This window comes from Lepidothrix coronata, unplaced genomic scaffold (genome assembly GCF_001604755.1).
Source record: "Lepidothrix coronata isolate B3197 unplaced genomic scaffold, Lepidothrix_coronata-1.0 Scaffold0, whole genome shotgun sequence".
Taxonomy (NCBI): domain Eukaryota; kingdom Metazoa; phylum Chordata; class Aves; order Passeriformes; family Pipridae; genus Lepidothrix; species Lepidothrix coronata.
Genome location: NW_016690180.1, coordinates 1,372,756 through 1,390,292, shown reverse-complemented (window position 1 = coordinate 1,390,292; position 17,537 = coordinate 1,372,756). Strand labels below are relative to the sequence as shown.

At 37.1% G+C, this 17,537-nt stretch overlaps 1 protein-coding gene across 3 annotated transcripts in view; it reads left to right on the top strand.

The window, feature by feature from the left end:
* The window catches only part of CFAP97 (cilia and flagella associated protein 97), a 30,042-nt gene extending 14,800 nt beyond the window's left edge, over positions 1–15,242 (top strand). For all 3 annotated transcript variants that reach the window (XM_017832792.1, XM_017832869.1, XM_017832716.1), the window contains exons 4-6: positions 5,026–5,288; positions 13,604–13,754; positions 14,423–15,242. In XM_017832792.1, the coding sequence (XP_017688281.1) occupies positions 5,026–5,288; positions 13,604–13,754; positions 14,423–14,550 (542 nt within the window). In that variant the 3' untranslated portion in view covers positions 14,551–15,242. The remainder of the gene's footprint in view (positions 1–5,025; positions 5,289–13,603; positions 13,755–14,422) is intronic.
* The last annotated feature ends 2,295 nt before the right edge of the window (positions 15,243–17,537 follow it).

Sequence of the window (17,537 nt, the reverse complement as noted above, 5' to 3'; positions counted from 1 at the left end):
TAACTTCTCAAAACAGCAAAAAATAGGTAGTACCGTTCATGGGAAAGAATTTTCTCCCACACTGGGTTTTTCCTAGGTCTAGTTTTCTTAGCAGCAAAAACCTCCTTCAGCGAAACTCTTTTTTCCTCCTCGAATAAATCTTACATGTTTACCCTTCTTTCCCTACACTCCTTTTCTTAAAAAAACACTGAATCATGAATTCTTCAAAATCCCTTTTAGAGAGCTCTGTGGCATGAAATAATGGATGTTCTAAGGAGTATTTGTTTAGAGATACCACAGGGAACTAGTTTAAAATTGTAACTACTCGACATTGGTGAAGAACTGTGATTGATTTAATCCTTTAGTATTTTTCAGATGTGTTACAGTTGTGGTAGTGGAGCAGTATAAAACAAAACATCAGGCAAATGTAAACACTGAAGAAATTTGTACTGGAATTGCAACAGATGTACTGAAACATGCCTGCTTTTGATTTTAGCCTTAATGCCATTAGGACAGCTCTATCATCCCATCCTAATGCATTTGACTTGCTAATTATAATTTGTATTTTTTATAAGGTTTGGCCTTTCTCATTCTCTAAGGTCATTTCAATGCTTAGAAATTGAAAGCAATAAACAGCTTGTTTATTGCTTAAAAAAAGAGTCAGGTATCTCTCCATGGAAACCAGCTTTTATAGAAATCCTGTGAACACCAGGGAATTTTCTTCTCCTGCTTACCAGTAAATGAGAAGTAGACTTCACACTGTGAAGTCGTTATGCAAATGCTGCTGCTTATTTATCACCTCCCCCAAATTGTATTTATGGTCTGAAAATGAAAGTAAGTAGGGGTTTAGTTAAATTACTTATTACCCACTGATAGAGTATGGATACAATAGGTAAAGAATATTGAATTTTTTCAAGACTCACAAACTCTTTAGAACCTTAAATCGTAACCTTAAACTGTTGTGTTATCTGATGTTGTCAGTGGCCACTGCAAAAATAGTCAGGTAAACCATTCAAACCCTTACGCATTGTGATTAAAGAATAGTGTGGGTTTTGGTTATTGGTGGTGAATTCTCCCTGGTTTTATGGGCGTGCGCTGACCTTTCTTAGGCACCTACTGTCCTTGCCATGGAAGCGGTGTTCTTGCCAGGTGTTGAATGGTGAAGTGCATTCAGTGCATATTGGACATAAATTTCTAGTGTAGATTACCTAATTTTCTGTCATAGTTAGTGTGTGGAGAATAGGAGTATGATGCTGTATCATCAAAGTGGTGCTTTGCAGGGGCAGGTTGGACAGATTTTCAGCCAGGTAACTTTGGAAGTAGTGGCAGCTATTACTGCTGATTGAGGTTCGGGGATCAGAAGCCTCTTTCTGAACTATGGAAAAAGTGTCACTTCTGCTTCAGAAAGACCTGCGGAAGTTTTTGCTCACTGCCTTCTAGATTGCTTCTATGATATATTTGAGTATCATTTGAGGCGTAATGATTGCAGGGATGTCCCCCGCCTTTTGCTTGTTTTGTTAGGAACGAGCAGTTATGCTGTAGTATTAATGATACTCTTTCAGTAAAATGACACAGCATGCATTTTTTTTCTACGAGTAGTCATTTTCTTCTGTTAGTCTTTTTTTTCTATTGAAGTTTAAACTTTCCTGTCACACAGTTCCTAAGAAAATCAATGTTGCATTTGTGTGGTTTAGGAAAGATCATCTATAGATAGGCTTTAGTAAGTTATGGTTTGCTTTGGAGTAGCTTTTACAGCTTAAATTCTTCGTTAACATAAATCTTAACTAAGTAAAACACAACTTTAATTTATTAATTTACCAACTTGAAGACCAGCAAACCAACTAGTTTTACTATGTTACCTGCTCCGATGCCTTGGTGTATTGCAGCACTTGTTCTGCAGAGAGCTAGTTGTGAAATTTCAAATGTTGTTCTTGGGTCATAGGGAATGCTGATAAGGTACCAAAGAAATTAGCAAGGAACTAAAAAGTTTTAGACTGATCTTTTTACTCCATCCCCCTGAAAAAACTTGCTGCTGCGTGTGTCGTGTTGGTTCTGAACTTCTGGTGCAAAATTAATGAGTCTCCTATAATTCAACAGCATTATCAATGGATTACTTGCTTTTGTCAGTCCTCTGATCAGGCCTCACTGAATAACTTCACAGCAAAACCTTTGCAGTTATCTTAATTCTTTCACTGTATTATATATGGCTTTTGAGTTGTGATAAATTCAGTTATGACTGTTAGCAAGCTCTTAACCTTAAAAGTTGTCAGAAAGCTGTTGGCCATAATAAAGTCAGTGTCTACACTAAAAATAAATAATAAATATTTATGAGTCTAAGAATGAAGAAAGTGAGCTGGAGTCTCTTTCTGCCTGACACAAGTGGGAAAGGCAGTCTTTGTGGTGAGGTGACAAAAAGTGTGGATGAGGCGCTGAAGAAGTGTAATATATTGAAAAGACTTATGAGAGGCTAAGGAAAAGAAGAAGAATGAAAAAAGAAAAGTGTGTGTATTTGGGGGGGATGTGACTGAGGGAGGTCAATGTGACTAGCAGGTGAGAGTAAATTAGTAAAATTTTGTCATGCTTTATTCACATATATATAAGAAGTACCCAGTAGAACAGTGCATGGATATGTACGTAGATTTGTAGTCACACTAATTGCCTGAGAGCTTCTTTCTGGTAAAATACCGTGGTGTTTAATGCTTCTGAAGTTGGAGACCGCTACCCCCTGGGGATCTGAGGGACAAAGTAATGCAGTGCTTGTTGAGCCCTGTATGTAGCAATCGCAGCAGGGTACCTTAAATCATCATTTCTAAAAGCATTTACTGACCAGCAGTAATGGGGAGAAGGGAAAAGGTGTTTGTTCCATGTTCCTGCTCTGGTTTTATTTTTTTCATCACACCTGACAGGGGTTTACCAGAAACTGAGAAAGTCAGAAAATAAGTAATTACCTTGAAGCATTTTTCATCTCTTAACTGGTTATAGTTCACAGCTGCATCATAGGCATATAGAGTCTCTGCCAAAGTATAGCCAGCTTGTATCTTACAGAGAATTAAAAGTCACATACCACTGAAGACATGAAAACTGTATTTCTAATTGAAAATGTCTTCATCCAGAATACCATTGCTTTAAATTGAATTTGACTGGTTCACACCTTTCACAGAAACAAGAGAGTTGCTGTAAATTTTCACTGACAGTTATTCAGAAGCTTAAGTGTCTCTTGTAAGTGACTTCATCACCAATAGCATCAGTGTCACAAAGCTAGGTCAAGGCTTGAGTTCAGCAGCTGTTCTGTGCCACAACCTGATTTCTGCTCTTGCATATGATGTGCAGTCTTTAACCCATGAGATGCTATGGATTTAAGGCAAAAGGTAAAATTACCTTTCATAGCTCCATAATAATACAGTTATCCATTATGTAATATTTTATCTTCTTCAGATGGTTGTTCAAATTACTTTCTTCCACTTATGTTCTGCAGTGCTGGTTTTGCATATTCCCATAAAAAAATATTTAATTATTTTCTACTGAGAGGTATGCTGCAGTTTTATGAATTGTGTGGTTCTAGCTATTTTCTTTGCATTTCTCTTTGTACCTTGTAGGCTTATCCAGATGAGTCTTATTCCAGGTCTGTTTCCTGCAATGGCATCAATGGGTATACTAGTTTTCCCTTGGGAATAACTTACTAAACTGTAAAGATGTTTTTCAAGACATTTATACTTTATTAACCTCTTGGTTGGCACACTCGGTCTGTGCTAGTTTGCATTGTGTCTTGGTTTTGAGGTGATTTGCATCTTCTCTTGACAAATGAAAGCAGTATTTGCTAATGTGGGGAACCTCACAGTTAGAGCTGCCTAGGGGCAGTTCTTGCCTATATTCACTAGCATACTGATGGAGCAAGCTTACTAATTTCCAGAGGAATGTTGAAATTCATGAAGTGTTTGGATTTTGCTTTTTGGATACTGTTCCTAAATTTCTCAAAGACAATAGCAATATTTACTTGCATCAGTTCTGAAATAAACTCAGTTGAGATACTGCAAGAAAGATTTGATTTTGTTTTGAAGTAAGAAAACACTCATAATTCTTTGAAGTTTTTTAGCTGTTATAGGCTGACTCAGACATCCCTTGCCAACAGGTTGCTAATGTGGAAGTGTTTGCTGGGGAAATATTACTGCATGCCTGGTTGTTTTTTTTTCTTTCTGCTTTGGATGCTTGTTTTGCTTGTGTGGAGCTTTTAGGGGTATAAGTGAGGGGTGTCTTCTGAAGGCACTGTGATATTGGAGGAATGTGGGGAATGGCTTGAATAAGGCTTCCTTGTCTGTGTCTCAGCTCCAAAAATCTGTTTAACCTAATGTGGTACTGCCATTCTTGTACCATAGATAATGCAATGGTTTGATAGGATAATACCTGACAGCATAGCTCTTAAAGCAGTTGCCAGAAGATGTACTGCAGAGCTTTAGAAAGCAAAGGCTTAGAAGTAGGTCAACAGCAAAGCTTCAGTGAAACTATAGTAAATATAGCTGTCTTTGGCTAAGAGTGAAGTTTTCCAGTTATCTTATCTTGCAGTTGTGCAAGTCTGACTTGCTGTGTATTCTTAAGTGTGCATTCTTTGCCTTGAAACCTTATAGCATGGTTTAATTTTTATTTGTTTGCTGTTTTAAATTGCCAGGCCCAAATAATTTTTCTTCTATGTTCTCGCTCATTTCCACCCACTGCATTTAATTTTTATAATTCCCTTTCCATTTCCTGCACCAGCGTGATGTAGGATTGCTTCAGGAGCAAAAGATCAACAAAATCACTTCAGGGGGTGCACTTTGTGCCTCTGAGTTCTGCTTCCCCAGTGTCGGTTTTGTGTCTGAAACATCATTTCTATTCTGCCTCTCATCTGAGACAGATACTTTAGATTAACTTTGGAACCAAGTTTAAATCTTTTTCTATGTGCAAGCATCTAAATATTAATTTATGGTTTAACTCTTGGTTCTGTAATTTATTTCAATACTGAAGCTGTGTTTTCTAATCTACATATTTTTTTCACTGTTTGCTATTTTAAAGCTTTCTTACAGCTGGAGAAAAAAGAACAAAAACTAACCATTGATCAGCCACCTAAAGGAATAAGGAAAAATTATTCTTTCACAAATGAAGAAGTAAGACAGATCGATCGGGAAAACCAAAGGTTGCTGAAAGAACTGTCCAGACAGTCTGCAAAGCCAAGAAGAAGTACCACGTTGAAGAAAACATCTGTACCGTCTCCTAGATTGTACCACAGTGCCCTCAACAGGCAAAAAGAGCAGCAAAGAATTGAAAGAGAAAACCTGGTAAGTTTTGAGTATGGATGTGGATCAGTAAATTGGGAAGGACTATCTCTTGCCAGATGAGCTATTGCTAAATATTTAGAAAATTGGTGAAACAGTACTTGGACCTTTACTGCAGTAAGTCTTCAATGAATTTCCATTACTATTCTGTTTGCATAACTGTTCATATGGACAAGTGGGATTTTTCTGGGGGGAAGGTAAGGGCTGTGATGCTTTTTTCAGATGAAAATAGATTTTAGTTTATATGAGTTTGCTCTACTTTGATATAATGTAATTTAAGAGGAATAACTGTTATTGGTAAAACTCTCAAAACATTGGATAGCAGTCTGACTGTTCATCCTGCTTCATGCATCAGGATTACTAGTCTCTCAAGAACAGGCTTGCTGAAGGTAAAACAATCAATATGATAGCATCAAACCCATTATATTTTAAATGCAGAGGATACAATGTCAGTGTCAGTTTTGGTTTTTGTCTCATGGGTCTGTCTCTGAATATTTGTAGTGCTCTGCTTGTCACAGGGTTTGTGATGGCAATCACAATAGCTTACTTTAGTGGAAAACAAAAATTCAGAATCATTTGTAAGGATATTGGCAGAGTACTCAAATAACAAAAGTAACACTGGTTTGAATAAGATACTTTTAGTAATTGAATTGTAATAGATACATGTAATGACATTTTCATATCTCCTACTTGTTAGTGTGCTTGAAAAAGAGATAAAATGTAATTAAAATAATTGTAAAATGTATACTGGAAATAATTTATTACTTTTTTCCCTTCTGTGTAAGTGTAGGTTGCATTTCCTTTTATATACATACAGACTGAGATACAATTCAACATGGAGAAAGTCTGATGGCCCTATTCAGGGGAATCTGTTACGTTTTAATTCTTCCAGTTTTCAGACATCTGGATTGTTAAGACTTTGAAGTAGGAAACTTTCTCCCTAGCTCCACTGCACTGCAGTTGACATTATACTTCACATTATTATACTTGACAGCCTAAAAGAATTTAGCACAAGAATTTGTTACAGTTGTGTGATACTTCTCAGTGGCTGGGCTAGAAATGTGTATTTTGATTGGTGTGTTTAGCCTGGTAGGAGGGCTTTCTTTGTGTGTTGGGGGTAGTGGAGATGTTTATTTAAAACTTTGAAAACAGGACTTGCTGTAACACAAGAACCTTGATAATAGGAGTGTATTCTTAGGCTGTGGGGAGGAAGTGCTGTGTCACAGTCACATAAGATGTAACAGTAATATGCTGTACTGCATAACAACAAATTATTCCAGTAAATTAATGTATAGGATGTTTTACAATACACTTTTGTTTACACAAAGACACAACTCTTTTCTCTTATGATATATTGCAGTATTTGTTCAAGACTGTCTTGCCTTTTCACCCTTTGGATCAAAAAATGCAGCAAACCTAAACACATATAGTCATTTCACACATTGCTGTTTTAGTACATGGTAGATATTTATGGTGGTTGCGTGTAGTCCAAGAAATACTATTCTTCATTTACTTGTCCATTTATACTTTAGTTGTCATCATCAACGTGGGCAGACATGTTTGATACGAGAATAATTCCTAGAATTTATATTAGGACATCGTGCTATTTTAGACTATAAAACTTGGTTTATTCTTTTCCCCAAACTCAGGATGATATATTTTACTCCTCTCTTTGGAACAGTGATTCATCAGTACAGCTCTCACGTTTTGTTTAACACTGCTATTGTTTCTCGGCAATGTATTTTACTTTTTTATTCTTCTTGAAGTGTAGCGCACCGAGAGTATCATAGTTGTAACATATTAATTTTTCTAGCACTACTTTTTGGGATTACAGGTATGACATGCTTTTCTCTGAGACTGTAAATAAAAGAACATCTCTACCCTACCCGTTGATGACTTTTTTTTGCTCTATATAGACAAAAGTATGTGCTTTATGAAGTTGTTTTCTTCTGGTCAGCAGCTTTCTTCACCTTTGTAGATTTGAAGAGGTGGAATTCCATGGAACTTCCTTATTAATCTTCTGTTACTTCTCAGGAGTTCTTTTATACAAGGCCTGAGGGTACTTCATACTGGATATGCTGCTTGATACACCTTAGTGAAATGTTTGTTGGAGAAGGATAAAGAGTTTTGTAAATAATTAAAGAACAGAAATCTACAACAGTAGTCTCTGCAGGGAGTTAGAGTTTTGATGCAGAGATCTTTTTTTTTTCCCCTGTTGATGTACAGCTTTCGTAATTTCTTGCCCTGAGGTTAACAACTTGTCTAGGGAAAACTTTCACTTTTTCCACTAGAACGTTCTTGGAGTAATGTCTATACTTACTGTTATCCGAAAGCTTGATTTCTGGTGCTGGCTTTTGGCATCAGAGGTGATGCAGGGAGAGTAAGTAAAATTTTAGGAAATTACAGGGGAATCTGAATGGTTTAGTGCTCTCTAGGTTTGTGAAAGGGTGCCAGGAAGTACAGGGAATATATGTTCCCATAGACTCTGTTAGAAAGAGCTTGGGTGGAATAAAAGGATGCATTACTCTGAAGAACAGTAGTTTTAAAGTACTGATTAGCAATTTATGGAAAAAGCACAATTAGCAAAATAGATTGCTGCTAAAATTAATGCCAGAATTTTGTACTTGCTGCTTTTGACTGTATGCTTTCATAAATGGAACCTGCTTTTGGTGGCTTATCTCAGCTAGCAAGACCAGAGTGCCGTGCTTGCCAATAGAGGATGCTGCTGATTCAGAAAACATTCTACTGCTGTGTTTGAAGATATTCTCAACTCCATCTCTTCTTCAGTGGAAAGGGACTTAAATGTGACTGATGTATTGCTTTTTTCCCGTGTCTGCAAGTAGTGTGTCTATCTGTATTGACATATTAATCATTATTTTTGCCAGTATAAATAAGATACTCAACTTCATGGACTGGACACTATATGCCATTGAAATATTTAATGGTTTATTGTGTAATACAAAAATGTATACTGGCATATATGGTAAGTGTTTGAGGTCCTTGAAATACAGATTTGCAGCCATCACACCATTCTTCAGTCACTTCATTAGAACTTAGAAGTAATTAATATCTCTCTATTGTTTTCTCTTGCTTTTTTTTTATCATTTTTATAAATTCCAACTGGGATTTAGGTGTTAGATGACCTTGGTGAGCTAAGCTGCTGTGTTCAGGCAGGTTCCTAGGGGACAAGTGACCTTTTCAGTTCACACTGGAATTTCACTGGAAGATCTCAGCAGCCCTGGCCACAGCAGTTCTCAAACCTTAGCTTAAGGGAGATAAGCGTGTTCTTTTTTGTATATATTTGGTCTTTCTATACATCCCTGTGCATTCTTCCTGCCCCATGCTTTTCTGGCTCACTGTACATAACATTCCATGTTCTTCTTTCCCCCACCTCATATTCCCACAAAATGAACCCTAAGCCCCAACAGATCCAACTTTGCTCTCAGTTCCAGTATAGTCACTCTTCTGCACAAATTAAATCACTTCTTGTGTTCCTCTGCAAGGGCAGTCTTTCTGTTTTCACCTACTTGGTTCCCCAAGTCCTCTCTGCTGCAGATTCATTAATGCTTCTCCCCAGTACTTGCTGTAGTCAGTGGCCCCTACCAGCACAAAGATCCTTCAGGGAGGCTATTTCCCTTCTTTTGCAGTCTGAACTGGCTTAGTCGTACTGGAAATCCTGAACCTCCTTTAGAAATACATTTATTGCATTGCTGTGAAGGTAAATAAATATGTATTCATTTGTCTCCATTTAATGGTGTAGATGTGCATGGTAATGGGTGGGAAATAAAGGGCAAAGGAGGGATAGTGCTTCTGGCCATCCCCCTACCTGGCTCCTACCACATACACAAAATATACCTTTGATCCTGTGCTACACAGCACCTGTCCTACCATCTGTGTTGTGCTGCAAACAGGGCAAACTTAGAGGCATGGAAAGAAATAGGAGGGGGAGGGCACTGGTCCATCAGTGTTGCACCTGAGCATCATGTACTTCCCTCCCTAAAAGTATTCTACACTGCTTTTTCTCTGCCTTCCCTTTGTCCTGTCTCCAGGAACCATCCCTGGAGTCAGAAAGCATCAGCAGGCCTTGGATGCTGCACACTTACATGGTTGTAGAAAGAATACCAAGGTTGTTGGCCTTACTGGTCTCACTCTGGAGAAGAAAGCTGTAGAGAATGCAGCTGAGGTCTTAGGAACTCAGAAGTACTCTTCTTAGGTCTTAGGAACTCAGAAGTACTCTTCTTAGGTCTTAGGAACTCAGAAGTACTCGAGTTGGTGGCTCCTCAAAAACACAAACACACAGGGTTGTATATGGTATTTTCACTTAGTAGGTTCAAAGGCACTGTATGCCAAGACTAAAGACAAAACATTGGTATTTCCTGAGATTACAAAGTGCAATGCAAAAAAAAAGTTTCCACAGCCCTCTAATGATGGGGGGGGGAGAGCTGTCAGGATGTGACACAGATGTGCCTGGCTAAAATATACTACAATACAGTGCAAATATAGTGTAGTTCTGTGATGATAGTATTTAGACTGTAGGCTCTTTGTGGTCAAATTTCTTATGGTCTTTAGATTCCTGACCCAGACTTAAGATTCCTGAATACTGCTATGGTAATTATAATAAAGACTGACTTAGTGGCATGTTCAGGAAAAGCTTTGAATATTTTGCAAACTGCTTGAATTTGTGGGGTTTTTCCTTTCTGTACTCTTAGCCTACTTTCCTTGTGGTGATGCCAGCCACACATAATAGCTGCTCATTTAAAAAGACTTTTCTGTAGATTGAAGAACTCTTAATTTTGACATTCAGAGTTTGTCAGGTTAGGGCTAGTTAGTGCAATTGGCAATTAAAGAAAATTACAATACTTGTATTGATAACAACAGAAAACTGTCCTTGAATGCAGTTATCTGTTTCCCCCTCCCCCACCTGGACTCTGCAAAGGGACAGTGTGGTCACTAACATCAGTGACATTAGAGCAGGCATAATATAAATAAATTTGAACAGCTGTCAAGGAACACTAGTCAGCTGGTTAGGATTCAGAGGAGGTGAAACTGAAACCTTCATGCTTTTAAAAAGCTAAGTAACCAAGAAACAGTAACATTTTTTATCTTCTCAGTGAACTCATTTTAAGAGTGCTACATTTTCAGTGATTTTTTTTTCCTTCCTTTTTCAACACAGATGCAGGAAAGTCTGCACTGATTATTTTATATTTCACAGAATCACAGAATATGCTGAGTTGGAAGGGACCCACAAAGATCATAGAGTCCAACTCCTGCACAGGACATCCCCAAGAGTCACACCATGTGCCTGAGAGTGTTGTCCAAATTTTTTCCTTTTTCTGACAGAGAGCATCAGAATTACCTTCAGTGTTCTCCTGATGTGTCCAAAATTGAATTACCAAATTTTAGTTTGGCCTACTGTATAGAAGCAGTTTTTAAATTTTGTTGGGTTTCTTTGTTCTCTGCTTTTTGGCAATCTGACGTTTCCTTCTGTCATTGACAATATGTATTTTAGTGTCTTTATAGATACTTATCTATGTCCAGATGTCTAGATTTATAAAGGATTGTTCTATTCCTAGAAGGTAATCATGCAGGAACACCCACTGTGATTTTTTTTCTTTTTTTTTTGATATTCTACTTTTACTATAAACTCAGTATTAAAGTAAAAGATGGGGAAAATGTAAGCTTGGGAAGTCTTTTGCCAAGCTTGGGAGGTCAGCAGTGGTATGATACTATATATGTATTGAGCTTGAATCAAGAGCTATGAGGAGCTACAATGTGATTTAGAGCAATTAATAACATTCCTGCCATTAGTGTCTGTTATTCATTATTTTCATTCCTTAAAATTTGATTGGGAACATATATTTGGTTCTAAACACTTGGATTGTTTTCTGTGATCTTATTCTCTGATCATTGAGATCAGTGATGAAATTTGTTTACTTTAGTGATGCATGATTAAGGCTCCAGAGATTTAGTACTTCAAAAGAACAAGGAAAGTGGCAGCTGTCTTCAGTCCATTTCTCAAAAGGAGAACATAATGAAAGAATTAGTACATTTATATGTGTAACTGATAAAGAACATCTGTTCAAGGTACTTGTACCTTGCACAAAGTAGTTCCTCACTTAAGAACCTCAAGATTGTAGGGTTGGTAATAAAAACATAACAATTGGATTAGTTCTGGGTTACAGATTTAGTAGGTCAGGGCTGCCATTTCAGCGTGTTGATGAGTTCATGTCTGTATGCAGCACGCTGTTCTCCAAACAGCAAAATTCACGTCTGCAAATAGTGCATAAATTAACATGCCCTTGGTACAATCTGCAGCAGAGGGCAAGGAAACCTCAGGAGCTGTTCTCCCATTCTCTGGAAGAGCTTTCCTTCAGACCCTTCTGCACCACGGAATCTACATCTGCTCTTTCCATAGCTCAGGGCTGAATCAAGTCCAGTGATAACATGTTCAAAAAGTAATATTTTAGTACTGAGAGGTCTCTTTTTCTTTTGCTTTAGTAATGGGAACTTGATACTTGTCGAAATACAGGCATAAAAGCAAAAGCAGACAATTGTATTTATTTATAAAGAATAAGTACATGTAAATATTGTATGTTCAGAATCAAGCTTGAAATTAGTGCACTGTTAAGGTATCCAAATTTTATGACGCTGTTACAATTGAGTGCAGACTTGAAACATGCTTGACTCATTGGAAAGTCACTTCTACAATTTACCTGATCCATTTGTGATGGAACTGAATGTATTGAGAGTTTCCAGTTTTAATACTGAAGGTAAATTGGTGGTCTCTGCAACTCTAAATGTATATAACTGTACTAGGACTTGCAGATGAAGTTGTTAGTAAAATATTGGATGTAACATTTTAGAGACAAGTCTACCATTTCATGTTCTGTAACTGACTTTAGTGAAGAGCTATTTCTAGCTGAAGTCCTTCCTTTGACTTTTGCTTACTTAGGTATTTCCACTTGACTGTGAACTGGCTGGCACTTGTTGCAGGCACTTGTGACATGTTACGTCTGAGCCAAAATCACTTGTCCTTTCTCTCTTGTGCGCTCTGTGCAGGTTTCTAGTGCCCATGCATAAACTACCAGGAGTTTGTAGATTCCTGTTACAGTTAGACAATGACAACTGACATCTTGTGAATCCTATAATATTTCCGAAGTCACTTACTGTAATTTTCTGTATTCTTATTTTTAAAAAAATCAGTCTGTGATTGGGGCTGCAGTTTAATGGTGATACAGACAGCTTCTTGACTTCTACCATATAAGTATGCATCTAGACAATACATCCTATTAGCAGAGTTATTTTTAGTGCTTCGGAGACTTCTGTAAGCACAGTTTGCGTTGTTTGTTGTTCATAGGATGCATGTCGAACCCTGAACAGCAACGGTTGTGTCATTGCCAAATGTTTGTAGGCCATGAAATGAACTGAAATTAGTTAGTAGAAGAAATCTGTACATCTGTGTGAGGCAACCACTGAAGGTGAAATGTATTAAAATTTTGAAGTTGTTAATTGGATATTGCATGTAACTGGGTACTTCCCAATTTGTCCTCTTATCAGATTCTTTTTTTAGATTATCGAAATTTCTTAAACCAATAAATCCTGTTTCAAGTAAAAGTAATTATAGAATAGGAAACTGTATTTTACAGATACTATGTAAGTAGCTATTCCAATTTATCACTTATTGCATGATTGCCAGGGCTAATTTCAACAAGAGGAAATGGTGTCTGTATCAATAATTTCAACTAGAGTCTCTTAAAATTACATTATGGATAAAGCAAAGTGTGTCCTGTGGATGGATGTTTGTGCTTTCCTTTTGAAATTTGTTTCACAGAGTTGGGGTCAGTAATCCCCTCTGGGGATCATATAGGGCAATATAAAATGGTCTAAGTAATTTTTGCAAAGCAAAGATTAAAAAACCAACTCCTAACTTCTCATCCTTCTGGAAGTTTAGAAGTGAAGACTAACCAAAGGTCAGATTAGAAGAGTGCAGGCCACTTCCTTGCTACCTTTACTATCACCAAACAGATGTATTGTTTCAAGTTACCATAAAGTACAAAGAACTTTCAGGTACTAAAGATGTACTCAGTGTAGAATTGATGATGTGCAAGGGATAGTTACAGTTTGTGTCATCTCATAACACTGAGAAGAGAATTGAACATGAGCAGAATAGCTTATGCTGGTCACCAATGGAGGAGTTTGTGTTATGCACTGCTAAAACTTTGGGAGTTTTTTGCAGGTCAAATAAAAATCAGTTTGTGTTTGTTTTGTAGCATCTTGTTCATTCTTTCTCCTTGATGATATTTTTCTTCAATATTAAGGCTTTCCTGAAAAGACTGGAAGCGGTGAAACCAACAGCTGGGATGAGACGTTCTGAACAACTGAGGGACTATCACCGCCAGATGAGTTATCTGAGTTCTTCACCTTCTGTAAGAAGGGCTAAATCTCCTTTCACCCAGCTTAGTCCTCCAAGTAAGTACTTCGAAGTTGCAGATTATTGCATTTCTATGCATGTGTTTATCTTCTTATAATTCAGAATTGTGAAGCACTTACTGTTAAGAATAGCAAATATGTTCCTTTTTCTGTTGTCTTTAGATTGATCATTTATCACACAGAAATCATTAAAGTGATTTTTTTTTAATCATACCAAATATATGATGACTATATGCATTGTTTTGTTGCCCTCCTAGATTTCTAATAAATTATCTTGTCCAAGAAGAAAAAATCCCTGTTGTAGTGTGTTCCTAATTTTGCCAATATTGAAAGGAGAATAGAGGGGGAGGGGGGAAAAACCCAACCAAAACATCCACAAAAACCTCACTGAAGATTCAAATTCTCATTCAGAAAATGTGGATTTATTGATAGTAGCCTTGTTTTTCTCAGAAATTGTGTAAGACTTGGAAGTAGGTAATGTGTCCTTATAGACCCATGTATGTTGGGTTAAAGAACCACAGGCCCGAATTCTTTGTCCTGGTCATTTACAAACAGCTCATAACATTTTGGGTTTGTATTCAATTTACTGTGATTTGTTTGGGGTTTTTTTCTGTAAACTATGGTAATGACCATTGCAGTAGTAACATAGCATGAAGTTTTCTGTTGTTCTGAGCACAAGCATTCTCCCTTTGTGTGTGTGTTAACAGGAGGAACTTCAAGATTATCCACTGTACAAAATACACTGAGCCAGAGAAACGAAAAGCCCATGTCTGATTTAGCCAGTGGGGTATTACAGAGACCTAAACCCACTAATGTCCGTGCTGCTTGGTTGTAAGTGTGTTCTTTGCCTCGCGTTCTGATATGATCCTCAGACTTCTATTTTTAGTGCTTTTGTAAATTCTATGTGCAAAAATATTTCTGCATTGTTCAGTGATTACAATGCATTGCATTTAATATAATTGCTTATAAAATGTTTCTAAGTGAACACTTTCCCTTATTCAGTGTTTTCCATGAGAGGAAGAACTTAGGAAAGAGAGGAAGATATCTAAATGGACAAATTAAATAGAAATTTAACTGTTATTTTATTCTCAGAAGTGGAATTTGTATCTGTAACATGGAAGGACAGAATTACTGCACTATAGGTGCAAGATGTAAATAAAATCTTTAAAATGTTAATAATACTTTAAATACTGCATTAAATGCATAAGTATATGCTTCATTCCTGGATTGTCCTTGCTTTTCATCCTGGCTTTATGTAAGCCTTCTGAAATTTGTGGGTCATGTTCTTGTGACTGAAAGAATCTTTCACAGCAGTGTGAAGGGGTGCAAAGCAGATTGTGTATTCCTGCATGGTGAGCTAGAATACTGAGGCTGCAGAAGATGATGTTTTGCCACTCTTAAACGTTCGACACCTGCAGTATGTTTTGTACGCAAGGCTGTGTCTCTTCCAGAATTAAAAGGATTTGGGAAGTTGTATTGGATCTCGAAAGATGTATTGGGACATTTGTGTAGGAAAGAAGCATCTGATATTACTTGAACAAGGGTGAAGACTGAAGTGAACAGCAGTTTCAGATTCAGTGTAAACAAGAATAAGTTCTAGTTCTCAACCTAAAGAATAATATTAAGCAAGGGAAATACTTCATGGCCCTGCTTTTACAGATGCTTGCTCTTCTCAGTGGGAAGATGCAAACTTGAACTGCAGGAAACATCTTCAATATTTGATTTTGAGAGTGACTACTAACCAGAATTTAGAAACAAAAAAACAGTAGAAAGCAGTCTTGTTATGCTTCTTAACCTGTTTTTAAATGTCACGTTCATACCAAATATTTGTAGTAATGTCAGATAAGCTCCAGTAGCAACATCCATTTACAAGGGGAGTAAAATCTAATGGACTTGGTAATCACAAATAGTAGGTGGTGTGGTTTATTTCTGTACGTAAAGGCAAACTTTCAGTGAGCTTGTTTTGTAGGAATGTAGCCATATAATAGGAGCATAAATTGTGATGCCGCTGTCTGTGGATATTGCTGAAACCTTGCTTGCTTTCCCAGCTTCTTCCCAGGAGAAATACAAGAAATCTCTATATTGTGAATAAAGAATATTTGGTAATGCTGGGTCTTAGCCCTATGACAAGAAAAGTTTATTATTCTTTGCTAGTGCTTGCATGAGGGCTTAGGCTTTTGGGTATTCTGCATTGTAACACACTTTTTACTTGGTCCTGTGTGATAGTTTGGCAGAGCTGCTGCACTTGGTGACCTGCAGATCAAATTTAGCTGTTTGACTATATTTGAACTTCTAACTTTAAGCAACATCGAGGCAAACAGATTTGTATTGCGATTATTTTTCATGGATAGGAACTGTAAGGTTTTGTATAGTACTGCTGTATTTATTTTTATTATTGTGCTAATTAAAATTACTCATACTTTAAGGTTTTTGTCCTTGAATCTGAGTATCAGTCACAGCTTAAATACTTCTGAATATGATAGTTTTTTTGATTACTTTCAATCGCTTCATCTTATTTAACTTTGGTATGAAAAACTGTCAATTTTGTATGTCGTTTGTAAATCATAAGAAATAAAATATTTAACATGAACTGCCGTTGCAGTGGCTTCTTTAAGAATTTTATAAATGGTATTAAGATGCAAAGGATGTTGAATAGCTTGGCACGTAGAAAACCACAAAAAACACAGGTTTCCCAGTGTTCAAGTATTAGATGTAAGGGAATAATGGTTTTGTCACAGGCTTTAGCCTGCATAGTTTGCCTGTGACCAGGTATTGCAAAAGTGTGAAAGGAGTAGTATCAATTGACTGTGAGTTCAAGTAGAAATTAGAGACCATCTGCAAAGTCTTCTAATTTCCAGGCTTTCAGAGCTTAGAGCTGCATTTTAGGTTACACTTCCAACAAGTGTTACACTGAGCGCCTCAGACTCAGGGCAGAGCTGCTTTCAGGGGAATGGTTAATTCCTCGACAGTTTTGAACTGATCACAAGTATCTTTATGGAGACTGCTGCCTGCAATCTGCCACAGCATATGCATTGGCATTCAAGCAGAAATAAACAGCCTTTTACCTTTAAGTGCTTTCTGTATGTTTTCTTTCATGTACGGCCTCTTACCCCAGTGGAATTTTCCTGCATTGATACTCCTCACATTCCTTTTTAATAGTCTTTATTCCTCCCTCTATGTTTGGGGTTTTCTCCCTTTTCTTTTCTGGAATGCAACTTCTTTCATTTATACTTCCAAGTAAGTTTCTTTGTGTCCTCTTAATTGTTTTATTCATTCATAAATACACTTTCCCCCCATTGTTCGGTACCTCTGCCTAGTACAGTCCATCATTGTCTCTGCCATCTTTGTAACCAACTTCGATCTTCTCTAACACATCCAAATGCCATTTGCAACCTCATCAGTGAGCTAAATGTAAAGTGGGTAAAATGGAGAGCTGGAGTGTGTTAGCAGGCTTCTCATAAGGAACCATTAGGAATGTGTAGAGGAAGGAGAAAAGGAAGAGAAGTGAAACTGGCAGCTAAAGCTTTTAAGGAAGACTAAGGCACTTTGAAAACTAATAGAAATATTTTCTTCACAAATTTATGGTTTGATAGATTGTGACCATGGTTATTTACAATGGGAAAGAAAACAGACCAGATAGCTAGAAAAGCAGGTGTTCAAGATAGTGACCATGAAAAAAGGGAGAGGTAACAATCAGGCCAGGTTTTGTCTTGGGACAAATAATTTAAATTTGGTTAATTTAAAAACAGTCTTTTTTTTTTTTTTGGACCAATTTTTTCCCCAAATGCTTCAGTTCTTCAGGTGGATAGATAGTTTCCAGAC